We start from the raw sequence: 20,951 nt of genomic DNA, 5'->3' as shown, positions 1-20,951 counted from the left end.
TAGACACTGTTCCAGAATTACTACCAGCATGATAAGAAAGATATACAGAAAATAATCAGAGGTAATCACAGTAGTAAGGTTCAAATCAACTGTATTAATGTTTTATTTACATAATTACTGGAGCATCCAAGTACCACACAAGGACTGCGTCCAGACCAGCAGCACAGGACACGCACGAGCACAGCGTCAGGGGCTGTCTCAGCAGATTTAATCAAAGACATTTTTAAGCACAAGCCTAAAATTAACCCAGAGTTAATAAAAATATTCACACTACTGTAGCTTGACCCCCACCTATCATCTCCTGAACACCAGGGCTGTGCACGATGCTCTCAGGCCTGCAGTACCACACTCTGTTCAGCGTTGCTTATAGTGGAAGCACACAGACGATACACAGATGGGATCAAACACGTAAATAGCTTCATCCTCTTGAAAAACAAAAGAAAGCAGCAAGACGTGCCAATCACAGAGTTTCAGCATGTTAACATTTATATTTATACCAATATGCTGTACACTTTACTGAGCTTTGGTTAAAAAAAAAATACTGAAGTAATATATTTCTACGCCATGCTTTTTGGATATCATCACCTGCAAAGATAACACAGGTCAAGACAAATTTAATTATGAGCTATTTAGATACCTACAGGTAGATGTCACAGAGACTTTCAGAAGCTTTGCTCTAGATTTTTAGGCACCTAAGTTGCTTTGCAGATCTGGCCTTGTGGCTAGCATTGCTTTTATTATTGCCAATACTACAACTAATTGCACCTGTGGTGAGGCAATGGAGAATATTAACACTTTTTAAACCTCAATCGCAAGTCTTGACTATTTCATTTCACAAAATACTTCCTAGTTTGAAAAACATACTATAAGGCAATTTGGAGTGTGTGTATCTCTTGTCAATAAGACACAGCATAAGACAGATGATGACAGACAAACAAACGTAGTCAAGACAGAACATTTTACAGCTATTGCTTTTAAACTCCCCCCAGACTGATTCTTCTCTCACACCCTGCTCTTGACCTGCATTTTCTCCATTTCCATAGGTAGGTAAAGGAACGGTTTGTTAGGCAGTGTCCATCAACATCACTTTCCTAACTGAGCACATCAACACTCCCCCAAAGAGTCACCGAATCTTTGAAACATAACTCCTAATACTGTCCTGTACTCAGTGGATCATGTCTTGCAAACACAGAAGTTCCACTGTTTTACTATGAACGTGAAATCAAACAAAAACACACCTGTCCTGGTTTTGTTAAAAAACAAGTTTCTCTTTTAGTGAATTTGCCTGTCAGCTAAAGCTTCATATTAGCTGCATTTTCCTGGAGAACCAGATAGATTTTTGGTAAACATGGCAATGGAATGTGAAGTTATTGCTAAGCATGGATGGACATCTCAGGAGAAGGGCAACGAGAAACAGGTGACCAAGAAACTGACCAACTGTGTATAACATCCCATTCACCTGAATACTTCACATAAAAGTGGGAGATCATTAGGATCTTGTCCCTTTTTTCCCTTTTCCTTATGGCCGACATTAGGAGAGGACCTTGCGAGTTGTCCCTGCGAACTGAGGCCAGTGCCAGACTGAATCCAGCTCCAGTTGGCTGCAGAGTCCAGTCCAGGACTTCGGGTGCCGGCTCTGCAGTTGCTGGGACTTTCCAGATTGGTTTTGTATATTTTGTATTATTTTCTCTATTCTTATTAGTAGCACTAGTAAAACATTTTTAATTTTCCAACTCTCTTCTCTCTGTCCTTCTTTCCCTCCCGATTGCCTGTGCTGAGTGGGAAGTGGGGGGAGAGGCAGTTAACAAAACATCTGCCAGAGTTTTATTGTCACTCTGCAATCAAAAGCCTTGACAAGGCCCCAGATGTAGAGTACGAAAGTAACGCAGATGTAATTTCAAGGCGTTATGGCATAGATACATATTTCTGTCTGCTACACAACAGCGATATAAGAAAGCTAGACAAAAAAAATATATTGTAAAAAATATGCATCTGCTTTCATAAGGTGTGAAGGGATCTGAAGAACCAGGACCACCTGAGCTGACAGAAGCAGCACGACCCGTTCAGTGTCTTCACGAGGGGAAAAAAGAGGAAGAAAAATGAACGAGCACTAGGAAATGCAGGGTGTGTTGTGAGTGTGGACAGTCTAATACTTCTCATTGTACTTATAAGTCACATTATCTAAGAAAAAATGAACCTCTCCAGCCACAGTTGAGATAACACTTCAAACAAGGTTGCTGTTACCCATCATTTTTGTGTTCTTCAACAGCTGGTTTGCCACAGGCAGCATAATGATAACATGTAGCCATGATATTATTAACTTTGCTCCCCAAAGTTGTTAGCATTAGGTAATACACATTAAGCAGCTTGCAAAATACAAAAATACAACACTGAAACTCACAGAATTTGACAAAATCCTTCTGAAAATCCTTCCGAGAATTGACAAAGGCTCTTCCTCTCTCGGTTCCAACTACAAGCACATCTGTTTCATATACAGCGATACAGGCGACTTCTGCCTTGGACTTGGCAAGTTCTTTACACTATAAAAAGCAAAACAAAAAGCGTTTATTACCGCAGTAAAGAGTACAGTTAATAGAAACGTATGTGGTATGATGTAAAACAGTTATTACTCCAGCTGCCAGCATTCACCCTTCAGAACGTACTGCGAGCAATATAACATCAGCCATTGGCAAAGGGTAATTCATACATTTGGTGCGCTTTTCATCAGGAATCTGAAAAGCATTGTAGATGCATTAGTGAAATTAAGGCCTTGTCTAGACTCAGAGATCGCACTGTTTTTAATCAAACCGATTTATGACTTCAATCCACATGAAATTACCGCTTCCCTGCTAGATAATCATATTGAAAGTTGGAGTAAGGCACTGAGCGGAGTGTATGGAAGCTTTGCTGGTTCTCAGCACACTTGCCACACGTGTGTTCTGGTTGGAAAGGGGTGGTTGCCAGCAGGTCGCTGCGGTCAGCTGTGAATTCCTCTGGAGCAGAAGGATTGCACCTGCCTGAGTGGGTTCTGCCAAAGAAGTGAAGCAGAGAGCCTGCAGTGCAAGGAGTGCAAAGATCCTCAGAAAATCAGTGAGTGCTCACAAAACGCCGGTTTCTCCCAGGAACCCGGACAATCAGACTTTGCTGCAACCAACAACTGCAGCATGAGAGGAAAAAGCGACACAAAGACTTCAGGAACCAGATATACCCATTGGGAAAAAAAAAGGCTTGCAATCTTATAACCATCCCAACTTTCATTGCTAAAAATAAAATTTTTGTTCTTGCTGATCATTTAAGAAATCAATATTAAAGAAGCAAATCTTTGACAGTGCCTCAGGTTTAAGGAAACAGGACAGGCATGTCCACTCATCAACCTAAAACCCCAACGCACAGTCAGTACCTTCTACAAAACAGGTGATGTGCCAACTTAAAAAGTATTTTCTTGAACAAGTGTTGTTGAATCGGTGCAGTAGTTGAGGACAAGGCACCAGCCTCAAGACCATTAATCCTCTCTGTATTACAGGTGACCAAGACCAGGACACACTCTTGCCTTTCAACCACCTGAGCAATCAAGAAATACTTCCCATTTATTTATTTGACCAAATGAGTTTTAAAACAACCACATCACAACAAGAAACAACTGTTAAGAAGACCATTCGCTTGGTTTTCCACAAGCAAAGAGACAGATTGCAATAAGGTACAGATAGAACATCACCCCTTTCCTGCTCCCCAGTGGAAGATATTGGTGTCATCAGAGCTGTGACCAACCCCTCTACTCACCATGGACTCCAGCGCTGACATGAGGAACGTAACCACCATTTTGCTTTCAGAGGAGTCCTCGTCGTGGATGGATGCTGCTGGCGCGTTAGCTTGGGCCATTTTCCTCCTAGAAAATGAAATAAACCTGTTTGATACACACAACAGTGCAAGAAAACTAAAACCTCTCTTAGGTAAGCAAAGAAACAATAAATAGTATTCAAAAACCTACAACACACCCCACCACAAACACAAGCAAATAGGTAAATGAACAGGGGGAAGTGCTCGCTTTTCTATTCTTTCACACTTCCTGCTGTTTCGTTCAAAGTTGGAATTAAACGTTCAATTAAAAACTTCTGCCCTGTCTAGACCACAAGCCCTTTGGTGCCTAGAAAGATGCGTATTAATTGATTTGCCCAATTTACATTAACTTTTCTTTCTAAGCCTGTTTGGAACTTCAGCAGTCTACATAAACACAGCAAACCGGACTGGCATTAATGTATAGAAACGCTAAATCGTAGTTAAGATACAAATATTACAACAATCCTTCCTGTAATTAACACGATCTGGTCCAACAAACCACCACCACCCTGCCCCAAAATCATGGCCTCGGAGACTCCATATCAGTAACCAGGATGTGACATTGTCATTCACATATTTTCCAGGTGTAGGATTAACTCCAAAGCAACGTAGCCCCAATTAAGCTTCTAGAATTAAAAACTGAATTTCAGCAGTGACACAAAAAAGAGATTTAAACCTATTTTCGGTATGCCACTCAGGAGACTTTCAATTTATTGAGTACATAAGTAATGATCAGATTGGGTTTTGCTTCTGCTGGCAGAATCATCTATACAAGAATGAATATATTGAGAGTGAAGTTTCAGCAGTTGCTGAGAGCACATTTTTATATTGGAGTGTTGCATCTTATTATGTTTACACATATCTAATGCAAAAACCGACATGCCTGGAGGAGGAGAGAGCTGGTGGAGATTCAGATGTTACAACTCCATGTGCAAATCCGAGGAAAAAAACACCTCGAAAGTCAAGATAACTCAGACAAACGAACCATTTCACAGCGGCTCGATGGGACAGCTCGGGGCTCCTGCGGAACCCGGACACACAGCGCGGCTCCGGTTTGCAAAGGTGACAACACGGGCCCTGTCACTGTGGTTTAACCTAACACGACACAGCCGATCGCTCACCCACCCACACCATGAGCCGAAAAAATCTCAAGGGTTAAGACAGTTTAATAGGATAGCAAAGGAGGAGAGAATAATAATAATAATAAATTAATACACAAAACAAGCGATGCGCAAAGCAGCTGCTCAGCACCCGCTGACTGATGCCCAGCCCGTTCCAGTGATCGCTGTCCCCCCGTCAACTCTCCAGGTTTATATACTGAGAATGATGATGTATGGTATGGATACAATAGAATGTCCCGGCTGTACCCCCCAGCTCCTGGTGCATCTCCAACCTCCCAGCTAAAAAGTCCTTGATTTGATATAAACACTGCTTGGCCACAACCACCACAGCAGCGTGTTATCAGCATTCTTCTCATGCTAAACCCAAAACTATAGTGGCTACTAGGAGGAAAATTAACTCAATCCCAGCCAAAAACAGGACACTGACAGAAACTGGAAGTACAAACCCAGACTAATCGGCTAGAAAGCAGCATCATGCACATACAGCTCTTAGCTAAGACTGAACCCAGGCTATTAACCCCTCCAAGGACAGCAAAGTAGCCCCAAAGAAGTCTTAACGTCCCAGGAAGACCCTGCCCGCTCTGCTCCACAGATACTCCCTGAAACAGCTCTGCTGCCTTTTTTTCCAGCCTCTTATCTGAAGCAGCAGAGCGGCTGATTCAGGAAAAGCGCACATCACAATTAAACTCAACCTTCTCGCTCCTTTGCTTACTAAAAATTAAGTTCCCTAACCTTAAACTATATATTAATATCTCCCCAGTCTGAGGCAGCAGGGCTGCAGCCGTGGCTCTGGTGGGTTCCATTCACACCGACACTGGCGCAGCCGCGGTGACCCCAACGCGATCACCGTCGCCATTTCCATCCAGCTCCCACGGCTGGGATTTACCTCGCAGCAGCAGAACCCACCAGACGCAGCACCGACCGCTTTACACAAGGGTGCACCCCAACAAAATGTGCCGGTAGCGCTACCCAGGGCACCACGTCCCGCTCTAATTAACGAAACGATTCGCAGAATCGCACCGCTCAGAAATATGATCTCGCCATGAACCAACACGCTGCCCCAAATCCCTACTGCAGTGCTCATTGTTTGCAGGGTTTATTTTCTCCAAGGGCAGCCGAGCAGAAGGTCGGGAAGGAGTACAAGGGCCCCAAACAAGCAGAGCTCTGAGGGGAAACACCTGGTCCCAGGGACCCCGCAGCCCTTTGCTGCGGTAGGGATGCAGGTTCATTACACAGCTGCAAGCCCCCCCATCCTGGTTTCGGCTGGGATCAAGTTAATTTTCTTCCTAGTAGCTGCTATAGCACAGGAGTTTGGGTTTAGAATGAGAAGAATGCTGATAACACGCTGCTGTGTTGGTTGTTGCCAAGCAGCGTTTATACAGAGTCAAGGGCTTTCCACAAGAAGCTGGAGGGGGCACAGCTGACCCGGACTGGGCAAAGAAATATTCCATACCATACAACATCATATTCAGTACCTATTTTGGGGGAAAAAGAAGGAAGAGGGGATGTTTGGAGTGATTCTGTTTGCCTTCCCAAGTCACCGTCACACATGATGGAGCCCGGCTGTCCTGGGGACGGCTGAACACCTGCCTGCCCATGGGAAGCAATGAATGAATCCCTTGTTTTGCTCTCCTTGTGCACATGGCTTTTGCTTTACTTATTAAATTGTCTTTATATCAACCCATGAGTTTTCTCTCTGTTACTCTTCCCATTCTCTGTCCCATCCCACCAGGGAGGAGCGAGTGAGCAGCTGCATGGGGCTTAGTTGCCCATCGGGGTTAAACCACAACACCTTTCTAAAAAACAGAAAGAGTTAATTCACTTTTTTTAGTTACTTTCATGATGCTCAGCACCTTGTGGTGACTTTTTACCCAGTCCAGATGGCACCCACCTCCACTGCTCTTAAGAATCATTAAAAATGTAAAACACATTTCCACAATCTTTTATTTGAAAAGCACCTGGTTCCTCTTATTCATGTCTGAAAGTTCATGTCTGCAAAGAGATCTTTAAATTTGATCTACACTATTCCTAAAGATTCCAATGTAGACCAACATATAATTGTCAAATTTTAGATAAAATTAAAATGCAGTATCTAACATACCACACTTCTGTAAAAATGAATATATCACCTGGTTTGAAGTAGTTAAGAAACCCTTAGTGTAACAAACCATTTCTGTATGAAAGCCAGACAGACCTGGGGAACAATTCACTTAGTTTTTAAGCACACAGTGTCCTACTGCAGCACCCAGGCACTCGTGAATTGCAGTAATATTTCATTGTATTTACATGGATTCAATCACAGCAGTCCTGACCATCTGATAATTTCTGTCTTTACCAGTGTAATTATATTTACTTTGTCAACATGACTATCATGTTAAGTAACAACTATTTTAATTCTGTGCGTCCATCAACACTTACACAGAACATATAAGAAGTGAAGTAGTCTCAACTCTATTGGTATTTATTTAATTCTAACAAAATTGGTGCTGGCACTTCTTCTAGAGCGAGAAATTGTTGTTCTCACTAGTGCAAGCTCATCCTTTGGTTTACTATGTCATGCTGCAATGGTCACAGCAAACAAAAGGCTCAAACCAATTTAAGGGCAAACGGAACCCCTCTAATTCCTCCAGGGTTCCCCCAAAGAGCTAAACCAACACTAAACACCCATTTGTGTTCTAACACCTTGATAAAACATCACCAAATCAGTATACAGCCAGTACCTGAAGTGCCTGGTGTCCGCACCTCAGAGTAATCACCACTCTCTATTTAGTCACTCAACTCCCTCTGCATCTCTCTCCCTTCTTCCCATTATTGTATTTAACCAAATAAACCAGAACACCCATTTCCATGAAACCAATTACATGTGACCTTCCTTGAACCAAAGCATTTGTGTCAATCCTATTACAAGTCTCTTTCCACCCAGGATCTGAGACCAGAAACAAAAGTCAATTCCATAAGCAAGAGTTTGGGAATGTGTCAGTAACTTTTTGTCAGAAAATTACAAATTCACAGTCTTTCCAGAGGAACACAAGTTTCAACCAAACTTATATGAAAAGATTCTCATGTCTTGATGGAGAAGACAAAGAGCTGCCAGTAGCCACTTATAGGGAACAAGATTTTCCGCCATCTAATTTACCTAATGGGTTCACAAGCCTGATTGTTTGTTTGTTTTTTAATGTTATATAGGGTTTTGATATTTTCATTGTAGAGTTACAGTTAGATACAGAAACAAATACTAGCTATGTTTAAAAACGTAGTGTAGAAGTTGCTCTTATAGTGAGACAGTAACCCAAAGATTTGTACACATTGACAACAACTCAGCTACACAATCAGCTTACAGGGGGATGGCTGCACTCACTAAACACTCATCACGTGGATGTTTCTCTCAAGCAACTTACACACCAAACCTTTGCCAAGAGAACCCTGCAAATAAAAGAACTGGAAACACAACAGCTAATTACCAAAGTATTGTGATGACTAGAAACATTGTCACAATTCCAAGCGAGGCAGGTGATGTTATGCATCCAGACAGGTGTAGGATTTTAGGTCGACCTCCCTTGAGCATCAGGTTGATGAACTTGTGTAACAATTCTTTGCTGATAAACAGGTTAGTTCTTTGCTGCTGTCCACATCTCTGCACATAAACCCACCTTTGCTGAGTCCCTGCCTCTAGCAACCCCTCTGCAGAAGTGCAGTCTGGGGTCTCTACACTGATGCCCTTCCCCGGGTGATCTGCTCCCCTTGGTAACTGACTGAAGGTCAATCAGATCTTGGGCTGCATCAAAAGAAGCGTGACCAGCAGGTCGGGGAGGGGATTCTGCCCTCTGGTGAGACCCCCCTACAATGCTGGTCCAGCTCAGAGGACAGCACAGGACACACATGGACCTGCTGGAGAGGGGCCAGAGGAGCCACAGGAATGATCTGAGGCTGGAACAGCTCTGCTGGGAGGACAGGCTGAGAGAGCTGGGGTGTTCAGCTGGAGAAGTTCCAGGGAGACCTTAGTGTGGCCTTTCTGTACTTGAAAGGCGTCAATAAGAAAGATGGGGACAGACTTTTGAGCAGAACCTGTTACAACAGGACAAGGGGTGATGGTTTTAAACTAAAGGAGGGAGATTCAGGACAGACATGAGGAAGAAATTGTTGGCCCTGAGGGTGGTGAGAGCCTGGCCCAGGTTGGCCAGAGAGGTGGTGGATGAACCATCCCTGGAGACATCCCAGGCCAGGCTGGACGGGGCTCTGAGCAACCTGAGCTGGTGAAGATGTCCCTGCTCATGGCAGGGGGGGAACTGGGGGAGCTGGGAAGGTCCCTTCACCCCGAATTATTCTGACTTGAACACAGATTTGTCACCTGCAGGGTGAAATTTCAGTGCTAAACTGAATTCACAGTTCAGTTACCTTAGAAGGGAAAAAAAAAACAAAAACAAAAACTAAACGCCTTTAGATTATAAGAAAAAAAAAATTAAAAATAATCCTGCTTACTCTGTGTCACTGCTGGCCCTCCTCACCTCAGCCGCCTTTGCTTCCTCCTGGCTGCCTGGGCAGGAGGGCCTACTCGGGCCCAGGGGAGGGGCTCAGGCCTCAGCCCGTGCCCACAACCCCCATCGCTCACCCTCCCCCTGGGCCCCGGGGGGTTCCCGGCCCCGGGAAGGGACACAGACCCGCATCCCCCAGCCAGGTCCCGGCACAGGCCGCACCAGCGCCCCCCAGGGGGCGCCTCAACAGCGGTTCATTTGCATACCCCACCCCGCCCCTTCCCGCCCGCGCCCAATCACCGCCGCCGCGCACAGGGCTCCGGCACGTGCGCATCACCCCAACAGCCAATGGGAAACGACGGCGCCGTGGCAGCGCCCCCTGCTCCCGGCGGCTGGGGCCCGGGGGCGGCGCAGGGCGTGGCGCCCCCCCCTCACCCGCATGGCCGCGCAGGGGGGCTCGGACCGCCAACCCGCCGGACCCGCACCCGCCGAGCGGCGGCACAAAACCCCGGGGAGCGGGCGGGATGCGCCCCCCAGCCGGCTCCAAAGCCCCTCCGGGCGAGGGGATTTCCCCTCAGGGACCCGCGGGGTAAAGGTCCCGTCTGCCGTACCGGCGAGGCACGATCCGCCCTCCCACTCACCCGCCTCCGGGCGCGGACAGACCGCTCCTGCCGGCTGGAAACGAGGAGGCGCCGCCGGCCTGCGGGGGAAGGCCGGGCGCGGCGGAGCCCCGCCAGCGAGAGCCGCTTTCCCCGCGGCCTCGCTTCTCCCCTCGCGGTCTCGGGCTGATCCCAGCGCCGCTCCGGGAAAGGGGGCAGGTTTTTTGTTTCAGGAGCCGCGGCCGCGCAGGCGCGTCCCTCGCGGGGGCCGCCGGGAGCCGCAGTCCGGCCGTGGCGGGCGGGCCGGGCCCAGGGGCGGACAGGACTGCGGCTCCCGCCCTGCCCCGCGGCCGGACCGGGGCGGGGAGACCGTGCTCTCTCAGGCGGCCCCGGGCTCGTTCCGTCCCGCCCTCCCGGGCCCTTCCGCCGGAACCCATCCGGGTTTGACACCCAGAGGTGCTCCGAAAACCCTCCCGCAATCCCAGAATGTCAGAGGTTTGACCGGACGTCGAAAGCTCATCCAGTGCAATCCCCCCATGGAGCAGGAACACCCAGCTGAGGTTCCACAGGAAGGTGTCCAGGCGGGTTTGAATGTCTGCAGAGAAGGAGACTCCACAACCTCCCTGGGCAGCCTGGGCCAGGCTCTGCCACCCTCACCAGGAACAAGTTTCTTCTCATCTTTAAGTGGAACCTTTTGTGTTCCAGTTTGCACCCATTGAACCTTATCCTGTCATTGGTTGTTACTGAGAAGAGCCTGGCTCCATCCTCCTGACACTCACCCTTTATATATCTATAAACTTTAGTGAGGTCACCCCTCAGCCTCCTCTTCTCCAGCTCCAGAGCCCCAGCTCCCTCAGCCTTTCCTCACACGGGAGATGCTCCACTCCCTTCATCAGAACCGCTGCGTTTGAGTCATCTTCAATAAAGGGCTTTACAGCAAAATAACGTCCATGTTGCTGCAAGTTGTTACTTTTGTAAGGAACATTTAAGGAAGAACTGTTGTTTTTACATAACTGAGGACCTGGCACCTGAGCCCAGCAAGTGGGAAGAACCGAGAGACATCAGACTATGAATCCTTAATGTAATACACAGCCTCTTCCCAGAATATATACTGACACCTGTATGCGTACTGATACCTGTATTTACAAGTTAATTTAGGGGGAAAGGTAGCCAGCGTACCATATCTTAAATAGATTGATAAGGGGAAGGGTATTGTATGTAAACTGAGGCAGGATTGGGTGGTCTGTAAACCCTGAAGTACCAACCAATGGAGAACAGGGGAGGGAAATCACAGTGGGGACTTTGGGAGGATATAAGCAGGGTTTTTTTGCCCTATTATGTGTGCCTACCTTTAGGTAGAACACCTGGTGTTGCAATATCATTATTAAAAAAAAAAAAAAAGTTGCTTTGCTGAGAAACCCTGCCTGAGCCTATTATATTTGCAAAATAATTGTTTCCTACACTTTTAACAAAGGTGCTCACCATAATCGGGATCGATTTTCCTGCCTATAAGGAAGGAGGCATTGAAGGTGTAATGAGGGACATCAGACTCTGAATCCTTAAGCTAGGGGGAAGGGTAGCCAAAGAGTCGGGATTCCATATTTAAAATAAATCAACAGGGGTAGGGGGTTGTTAGAATTAGATGAATGAGATGGGTAAGCTGAGGCAGGATCGGGTGGTCTGTAAACCCTGCAGTACCAACCAGCAGGGAATGGGAGGGAATTTGCAGCCGGGATTTGGGGCGATATAAACAGGGGCTTTTTGCCCTATTCCAGTCTTGCAAAATCATTAATAACATGTGCTTTGCTGAGAGATCCTGCCTGGGTCTATTATATTGGCAGGTAATTGTTTACTACATAACCAGGCAAGTGGTTTAGGTGGCATCACTCTTCCTTTGAATTTAGGTTCAGTACAATAAATCTGAATAGAAAGTCTTCCATTCAAAAGGAAACACTGCATTTCAAAATTTGTTCTGAACAAAAACAACCATGCTGTTTAGCTAGTTTTCAAATCAAACTATTTTAATAAACATCAACATTTTGTTTGTAGTGTGCATAGAGCTTTTACAATTTATATAAGACTGTTAATGGTACTTTTGAAGTGTTATCAGCGTGTTTAGACTTGGTCAAGAGTAACCACCAAACACTATGATTTCAAGTAAATCTCATTTGTAAGGGAAACAGAAGTGTGCTCAGTTGAAAGCTTCCAGCTTCCTCGTAGCTGCCATAAATAGAGATAAATTGAACCTGGGAGTAAAACTCAGAAGGCGCCTTCTGGAAAAGGACCGTGCAGGAGGCAACCCGGCGGTTCCTACCCCACTGCTCTCCAAGTTACAGACTGTGCAAAACAAACACCATCCGCAAACGCCGACCAGCGTCCCCTGAGTGAACAGTCTGAGCGATCCAAGATGTTGTGGCTCTCGGTGGTTCCTTGCCAGCGTTCAGCTGGATGTGACCGTTCTCATGATTTACGCTGTGGGAAAGGAGACAGCAGCCTTCTGCAGCGGCCTACCAAAACAAGACAAAAGCCAAACAAAATCCCACACCGCCCACTTTCATCGCCACCTTAACCAAAGCTAGAGGATTTCACCCTGCAGCGCTTGGGTGGCTCCTTTCTACGGATCCTGCGTGGGGAAAGGCATCACGTCACCTCTGGCAAAGGGCTGCAGCACGGGGACACCAAATCTAAGTAGCCTCAACTATTTTCTAAACAAATGTCAGCTCCCTCGGCTGTTCGCAGATGGCATTTTTAGTGGAAGGCGTCACTCCACGATACCGGCATGCTGTCATCTTTCAGCTGTACCTCACTGCACACACAGCCCGTACTGGCCATTTCATACGGGTTGAGATGTCCTAAGTGCACCCTGTCCAAAAATGACTCAAGCAAATCCTCCTGGAAAGCAGGAGGAGTTTTACCGAGTGGGAAGTTGCCAGGCCATCATTCAGGGGCTGCGTCCAGACCTGTGTCCTGCAGACACGGACTGCTCTGGTGCCAGTAAAGAGGAGTTTTGGTTACACGGCATCATGTCCTGATTTGTTTTGAGAGTCACACATGGCAGCGGCTTCCCACCTGTAAGGCGTCATTGCCGTGGCTTATTTGCTGCCATGTGTGTTTGTGGAAGAGTGGAAATTTGGTATTTCTCCAGGATAGGGTTTCTCCTCCTCCTCTGCATCCCTGTCTACCACCTGGTCCAGCCACACAAGCCGTTGAGCTGGATGAAGCACAGGAGTTATTATAAGTGCAGTCAGGGTTAACTTGAGCCGTGCTTTATGTGGAATAATGTTTACCCATTGTGGTTACCAGATGACTAACTGAAAATTAGTTCCTTAAGGCTTCTAAATCCATCAGAGACACTCACTGAGTGTTGTAAATGAGTGCTCAGACTAGAAATAACTTGTATGGTTTTAGTAGCTAGAGTAATTAACAACTGTAATCTATTACCATGGACCGCGAGAATTTCTCCATCAGTTCAGAGCCTGGGAATTCAAGCAGCTTCCTTCCAGAACAGACATCCAGCTCCATACGCAGCAGATTCCTGAACTGACTGTTAAACATAACATCCAACCACTTAATCCTGATATTCTTTCTAGATTTAAAATTCAAGGCCAAGTTTTCTGGCAGAAAATACTTTGATCTAAATGCCTTGGTTTAAAAGTATTTTGTATTGCTTCGCTTTGCCCTCTACTCGTTAACCGGCTGGGCTTCAACTGCAGATTGAACAAGATTTTCACACGACTACAAGGCAAGCAAAACATTTCTCTTACGCAGGGGAGCCAGACAGTAAAACTAAAAACATTGGAAGACAGCAGGAGAATTGATGGTTATTTTTATCATCACTAAAAGGAGAAATGCCGTTTCAAGCTCACAGCCTTCTTCTGAAAAGAAATTGAGACCAATGCATGCCTGTTTGTTAACTTGGTGTCTTGCCATCTCTTTCTCAAAGTGGTTTGGTTCCTCTCTACATGAATCCTGGAATCGCAGAGGGAGAGGAAGGTGGAAACCCCAACATCCCAGAAAAAAACAATGCATAATGATATTGTCTCTTACATTTTGGCAGAGGCCAGCCTGCAGCACCTGGAAGCTGCGTGCAAACCTCTCAGACCCTCAGAGCTCATCGTTCCCCGCTGTGCACTATTTCTTTTATATGTGCATATACTCTTTTTCCTTCTCCCAGATAATTTTCTAATTGCAACTCCGAAGGCAGGACAGGAGCAGCAATGTGCTCTGTGTCAGAGAACAGCAGTGACGAGGGACCACAACGAGACTACAGCGATCCACGTTTTTCCAGCATGCAGCTCCAGATAAGCTTATTTCATGCTCCTTTACCAATTTTCCTTTGCTCCAGTTGTCTGGATTCCTGTGCAGTTTTCTTTCCCTTGAACAGTAAATAAGGACATCCTGTATTTTTCCTTTGAACACTGTGCATGTGATCAGGCTGGTGAACACACAGGCAGCACAAATATTTGGCTAATAAAGGCATGGGCACTGTATCCTCCTGTCATTTACTCCTCTGCCCTCAGTTAAGGGTGTTTTGGGAAATCCAGCAAGGAAGGATCTATCAGAATGTTTTGGCTTTTCCCTCCACGTTCCCCACAGGGATGATCTTAAACCAAGCGCCTTCTGTTACCACCAGGTTTAATGACAATAGAAGGTCTAGAGAGCAGGCAGGAATTCTGCACTGGCTCGTGTACTGGAACTCTTCAAAAGAGGAAGGAAGTATTTAAAAATAATTTGCCATTTCTAAGAGATGACTACAGGGACAGCAAATACTTATTTTTCCAAAGATCAGGAATTAAAAAGCCCAACTTGACGCAATATCCAAAACTGCAGGGACCAACAATAGGCCATGGCGACCCCTAAGCACATCTACTCGTAGCACAAAAGAAGCTGCCACTTCGAAAACACGCAGCAAAACATGCAGTAAGGCACTTATTTTTTTGCTATTAGGAGGAAATTAGATCAGGAGTTTGCCAGCAATACCCCATCATCCAATAGATTAATTGGGGATTTTGTTCTGGTTTGTGTTTTTCTTCTCTCCATGCTCCACTCCAATAAATCTTCGCTTAGATCCAGCTGTTGTCAGACAGACCAGCAGTTTGGGCAGCTACGTATTTGATACAAATACCTACAGCACTGAAGACTGAAAAGAGATTTTTGTTTGCAAGTAAAGAAGACAGACCTTTCTATTCAACCTAGGTTTCTAGTAGAAGGGAGTTTGGGAGTGGTTTTGCTTTACATTACAAAATAATTTGTCAATTAAACCGAAAAAAAAAAAAAAAAAGGGGCTTATAGAAAAGTAAAAAAAATCCTAATAAAGCAACCAGCCAACTTAGGGACTCATCTGTGTTGAGTTTATAGTTCTAGTCCAATCTTCCCAGACACATCCATCCCTTCTCCTTATGTACTCCTGGCCACACGGGCTGTGTAGGGATGCAAGGGGACCACAGCAGCTGTGATGGGGACCATCTTGCTTCCAAGTTTCTTCTCCAGTCTCCCCATGAGCTCACACACTCCCCATAGCATCCTTTGGCACAGATGCCTCCAGGACCCTTGATGAACCACCCCAGCACCCTTCCTCTCCACCTTTTGCCCTTAAAAAGCTCCTGCCCAGGTGCTTCTTAGGGAGGTGTTGATGAGCAGGATAACGAGGAACCTCGTTAGCCTCCTGTGACCACACAGCTGCTACCGGGGGAGATGTCCATCAGTCTTCTCTGCCACCATCTGCCTCCTCCCCGAGCCCACCGATGTCTGTGCGGGGTCTCCAAACCCTGCGGGCAGGAGTGAAATCCCAGCCCCTGCCATGAGATCTGTGAAGCCGTTTTATTAAGATGAACGGTCTTGCTGGGGATTCGCCCTGTCACTTCTAGGAGTGCCCATTTCATAACGTTATCGGGGAAAAAAGTTAATAGATAACTTTAATGATGTCTCATAGAGATTCATTCCACTTAAACATCACCCCTCGAAAAACCCCACTCATGAAAAGACGTTAATCTTTGCATGAGGCTGTGCCGGGTCGGCTACATCAATCTGCCTTTATACCCCACAGGCCTGTTAATCTGAGTCTGAGACAGCTGTTTAATACATGCATTTAACAAAAGATTCGGCTATTCCGTTGGCAGCGCCTCCATGAATTACAGCACCGCAGCTCTGTCCCCTCGACTGACCCTGGAGCCTCCAGCATCACCCACTATTACTCCCGTCCAGCGGCACAGGCAAATCAGTGAGGTTTCTTTCTCTGGATTAGCTAATCCCAATCAATAGGATTAGCAGTTTAAACTAAATGGCGTTAGAGCCAGTAACCAGAGAAAATAATCCAAGAAATGGCAAAGCGCCAGTTGTATGTTATATACAAGTTATAGTGGAGTTTTTATATATATATATATATATATATACACACACACAAGTTATATGGGGGAAGGAAAACCATGGCTGAAGGTCAGACGATTTGCAGATGGATGAAATGCTGGACAAAGAGCCCGCACAGAAACCCGTGTCTGCTTCTCACTGGGACCACAGGACGTTTCGGTGTGGCAAAGCATCCGCCAGGCTGTCCCCGCACCGTGTGCTGCTGGAAGGGGCTGGTTGCTGCGGGGAGGCGTGGGGCGTAACGACTGCTGGAAAACAGCCTGGGACTTCGGCATCAGACGAACACTTCAAAAATAAGAATAAGCTCCCAGAGAAGGAAGCCAGACCTCCCGCTTGGTGCATTCCTCATTTCCTGGCCTTGCTGTGCCATCGGGGGCAGGTTCCTCCACGCCAGCCCATCGAGCTGCAGTCGACAACCCACGATTGCTTCCAAAGGGCTTGCAAAGTGTTTCCTCACAAATACATTTGTGCTTCTGAATAAAAGCCCAGATGCTGTTTATGCTGTTCCCTAGAATCTCGGTGCACTATATTTTTTTAAAAAATGATGTGAATCAAAGCTCTCATTCTTTAATTAAACTTCATTTAGCTGCCATCTGCCTGGGATCAAAATGGCTTCATGTTTTGCAACTCTTAATGAGGATTGTTATTGGATTTGTAAACACACAAACAACAAAAAACCCCCACCAAAGTCTTTGAAAAGTAATAAATGAGGAACGTGGCTCAAGTGTTAAGATCTGCATCTTCACTTGTCTAATCGTACTGGAGCGGATCCCATTCAGCAGATAATCATGTTATACACAAAAACTGGATATAAAAATACCCTGCGACTGCAGGATTGAGATTAGGGAAGCTGCGGGAACTACAGTTGAGGGAAAACAGTGACAACGCAATATCTGCCAGTTTTGCACAGTGGGAAGGTCGGTGCTCCTGGGTCACAAGCAAACACAGGCACTGAGGGCAGCTGTTTCCCACCCCAGCCATGGAAAATGAAAAGTAGATGTCGTGGCCCTGGGATTTCCCAAGATTACAGCAGGAATTACAGCTGTTCCCTCCCCAAAACGTGTGTTACCAGAACCCAGCAGCCTCAAAACCTGGGGATACTGGAGGTGCCAGACAGCTGGAGCTTCCCGGCCAAGCAGACAGGCCAGGGCAGGAGCCGCCTGTTGGTGAGCGGGGCTGGGGGCACACAGGGCTGCAATTCGTGGATTGAGAAGTTTAGGGAAGAAAACCAGAGCCTAGAGCTTTGTGCTGTAGTGGCACAGCCTGCTTGCCCCATCCTGCTTCCCATGCTCCGAGCTGGGGACCTCAGTGGGGACCAGAGCTCCATCCTCAGCTTCCATTCCCCCCACCATTTACAGCCCTGCGTTCGGCTTTCTGAACTAAATCATTAGTCCCAGTGTAGGTCCTGTGCCCTAATTTAACTCTAGTGCCTGTGTCCAGTTATGGCCCCAGCCCCAAACAGCCTCAAACATCTCCACTCATTACCGAACCATACCACTGCCTTTGGTGCTATGGCATCAGGCCTTTGTATTTTAATGGCAAAAAAAGCCAAAATATAACGAGTGCACCCTCTTAGGAGAGACCTACTCAGTGGGGTTTGATGTGTGAATAAGCCCCTTTCAGACATTTGGGAAGAGAAAATTGTATTTTTACCTCTGAATCATGTTTCTTTGTTTCCTAATTGGGGATGCCACAGGTCTGAGCATCAGGCAGAAACATGAAAGGCTTCAGATTTTGATGCCAGCCGCTCAGATGTCAAACTGTCTCTCTAATTGGGGTCACGGATACAGATCTTTGCCCTCCTTTCAGCTGCTGTCTTTGTGCCGTCTCTTACGTTTGTTTGGGCTTTTATTATCTCATGTGATCACTTGCATCTAACTCTACAGCAAATGCAAGTCCAAAGCCAGGAAACAAAACTGCAGCTGCCTTGAAATGCTTCTGCCCACCATCAAAACCCTCCTGTGGCCTGAAAAGACCAGGATTTGAGCACAGCGAAGACATGTAAAAGCAATAAAGCAGCATGTTGCACCCAGGAAAAACCATCACGAGTGACTTTGACCGTGTGTCTGCTACCGCCAACCCTCCAGCAGAACATGGCCGCTGCTTTCGGGGCAGGTTTGCTCCGTGAAAGGGCTGTGACCCGTCCTGCAGCGACAGCCAGCAATGGTCACCCCGTGGTTACCCGTGTTTGGGACGAGATCGAAGCCTTGAGCCCCAGGGTGTCTCCCTTCACAGGGGTTCCTGCTGGGCTGCACGTACCTACACAGAAGCCGGAATGTTTCTTCTCGTTGGCTTCTTACGCCGCCTTCACGCCGGCATTAGCTCCCACGTGTCTCACCTGTGCGTGGCTCTCGGAGGACACGAAGCACAAGTTAAGCATGCAGTGGTCATTATCGGCACCATTCGCTTCTGCTGCCAAATTCTACAAGTGGAATGGAAGTAAAATTGCAGGAATTTCAAATAAGGTCCCTCCATTTACTGGGTTGCTTCTTATATGGGGCAAAGCCATCCAGGGCACACGGAGGAGCCCAGTGGCTCCCCTAGACACTCTCAGCACTGACACAGCTCTTGGTCCAGCGTTATGGAACCCCTGGCGCATCAGCCGGATCAGCCTGTACTTACTGCAAGAGCTTCCCCCCGTAAGGCATCAAAGCCTCATAGAAAATCATAAACAGTGAAGAACTTCACCAGATGAAAATCTTCTCCTCGTTCGGAAGCTGATTAAACACACACAACTGAAACTGCTTCTTTACTTGGGGGGGCCTGGACCCTCCTTCTCGCTTAACCCATACCTGCTTCTGCTCCAGAGCCAACAGTGCTCGCGGACGCTGGTCTGCGATGCTCCCAAGGGCCGGTTCCCTCGCCTGTCCCCGCTGCAGTTTGGTACCACTCCCCCTGCACCTCCCTAAGTCAGTTCTTACACCTTTGATCTAAATTGAACACATCAGTGGCAAACGAAGCATTAAAATGTGTCAAACCTCTTGGTTCCAAGCACTGGTGGCTCTAAGGATTTTATTGAGTAGCCAAAGCACGACAAGGTCCATCCAGGGGTGCGCTCCTGCACTTACCTATAAATGCTATTTATCAATAATATACATAATAAAATAAGTACTTTTAGAGCAAGGCAACACTTTTTATTTTTATTTAAAAAGGCCTTGATGGCAGGAATATAGTGTAAAAATCATTGGAAAAACTAAAAGGCATTGATACATATTGGAATATACACTTTTTACATAAATTACATTTATTTATTTATTCTTTCATTTGAGGTTCTTGTTCGGTATCGAGGTCTAATAGTTAATAGGTCCTGGGATCTGGACGTTTAGACCACCATAGTCTAACATGTACATGTTCATGGGCCATTGCTGAAAGAGAGGGAGAGAAAAAGAAGGCAAAAGTCTCTGTTAGGACACAACACAAGACGGTGCATGCGTCAAACCTCTGACACGTTCTAACATGGGCTTTTGCTCACACTTTCCAAATAAGATAAAAGAACCAACTCCAAATCAAAACACCACTTGCAAACCTGACCAAAAAATCCTTCTAAGTTTATGTTCCTCTTGTGCATTTTTTTTAAATTTTATTTTTTAAAAGCACTTGGTATCAGCCACAATGAAGCCAAGCCCTGAGGGAGAGCAGCTGGATGCATTTCTCTGATTTCTGTTTCCTATTTTCACAGTTTGGATGCACGTTGGAACTCTGCATCACTCCGGGATGGAGCTGAAGCAACAGGGGAACCACCGGGTCCTGCTATGGGGCTGAGACACCCTCAGCACCCACATTTTAACCCAATGGGGTGGGGGATTTGCCCCATCTGGTCTCGCGTGGCTCCCACTAACACCAAGCGCTGAGCATCCCCTGAGGGCTGATGCGGGAGGACCCCAAGGGGCAGCGGGCGCTTTGCTCTCTAACCCACCCCCAAACAAACCCGGCAGGAAAAAGCAGCCCCAAAGCCGCGTCCCCTCCTTCGCCAAACCTGCTTGTGCCACTTTATGTCACACTTTACAGCGTTTGTCAGGCAGAGGGAGGTGGTGATGGTTCGCGGAGGGCAGAGCAGCGTCCTGAAGCGGAAAGCTAGGTAGGCAGTAACCCCCCTAATATCTGGAAGGCTTTACCACAAGGGAGATCTGATTTGTTGATGATGTAGACTCCATATTGGAAGAGGAAGAAGAGGAAGATGAGGAAGAGGAAGATACCGAGTTCCCTTCGGAGATCCTCTTCCGCTTTCGTTTGGGGACGCTGGTGTCTTTCTCTGCAGGGAGAGGGAAGGCGTGAGGTGTCTGAGCTCTGGGAGCCCCGAAATGTGGGGACCCGTCCCACCGTTCTGACCTTGCCTCCCGCTGAGCGTCCCCTGCACCCCTGGTGACACAGGCTTGGCTTCCACCACCCGGCACAGAGCCGCCAGCTTTTCTCAGGCACCGGCAAAGAAAATCCCCAAAATAAGCAAATCCCAAACTCCAGCACTTACAGAGCCCAACATCACACAGGCTTGTGTCCGTGCTGGATGCTTTGGGGCTGTCAAGGTGCCAGCTCTAAAGACAATATGCCCATATATA

General features: G+C 46.8%; 2 protein-coding genes across 20 annotated transcripts in view; both read right to left on the bottom strand.

Annotated features, from left to right (window-relative positions):
* Positions 1-10,311, bottom strand: part of GTF2I (general transcription factor IIi) — a 62,993-nt gene extending 52,682 nt beyond the window's left edge. For 3 of the 5 annotated variants that reach the window (XM_065852825.2, XM_071817128.1, XM_071817129.1), the window contains exons 1-3: positions 10,072-10,200; positions 3,781-3,886; positions 2,402-2,540 (exon numbers count right to left, since the gene is read on the bottom strand). In XM_065852825.2, coding sequence (XP_065708897.1) covers positions 2,402-2,540; positions 3,781-3,879 — 238 coding nt within the window. In that variant the 5' untranslated portion in view covers positions 3,880-3,886; positions 10,072-10,200. Of the gene's footprint in view, positions 1-2,401; positions 2,541-3,780; positions 3,887-9,437; positions 9,650-10,071 lie in introns of those variants that run through there. The other 2 variants (XM_065852824.2, XM_071817127.1) reach the window with 2 other exon arrangements.
* Positions 10,312-19,521: 9,210 nt separating this feature from the next.
* GTF2IRD1 (GTF2I repeat domain containing 1) overlaps positions 19,522-20,951 on the bottom strand; it is a 63,301-nt gene continuing 61,871 nt past the window's right edge. For 14 of the 15 annotated variants that reach the window (XM_065853402.2, XM_065853405.2, XM_071816871.1 and 11 more), the window contains 2 exons: positions 20,511-20,647; positions 19,522-19,760 (listed from right to left, as the gene is read on the bottom strand). In XM_065853402.2, coding sequence (XP_065709474.1) covers positions 19,686-19,760; positions 20,511-20,647 — 212 coding nt within the window. In that variant the 3' untranslated portion in view covers positions 19,522-19,685. The remainder of the gene's footprint in view (positions 19,761-20,510; positions 20,648-20,951) is intronic. The other variant, XM_071816863.1, reaches the window with a different exon arrangement.

The sequence above is a fragment of the Patagioenas fasciata genome, chromosome 19, assembly GCF_037038585.1.
Source record: "Patagioenas fasciata isolate bPatFas1 chromosome 19, bPatFas1.hap1, whole genome shotgun sequence".
In the NCBI taxonomy this organism is placed as follows: Eukaryota; Metazoa; Chordata; class Aves; order Columbiformes; family Columbidae; genus Patagioenas; species Patagioenas fasciata.
This window is presented reverse-complemented; position numbering and strand designations above follow the sequence as displayed.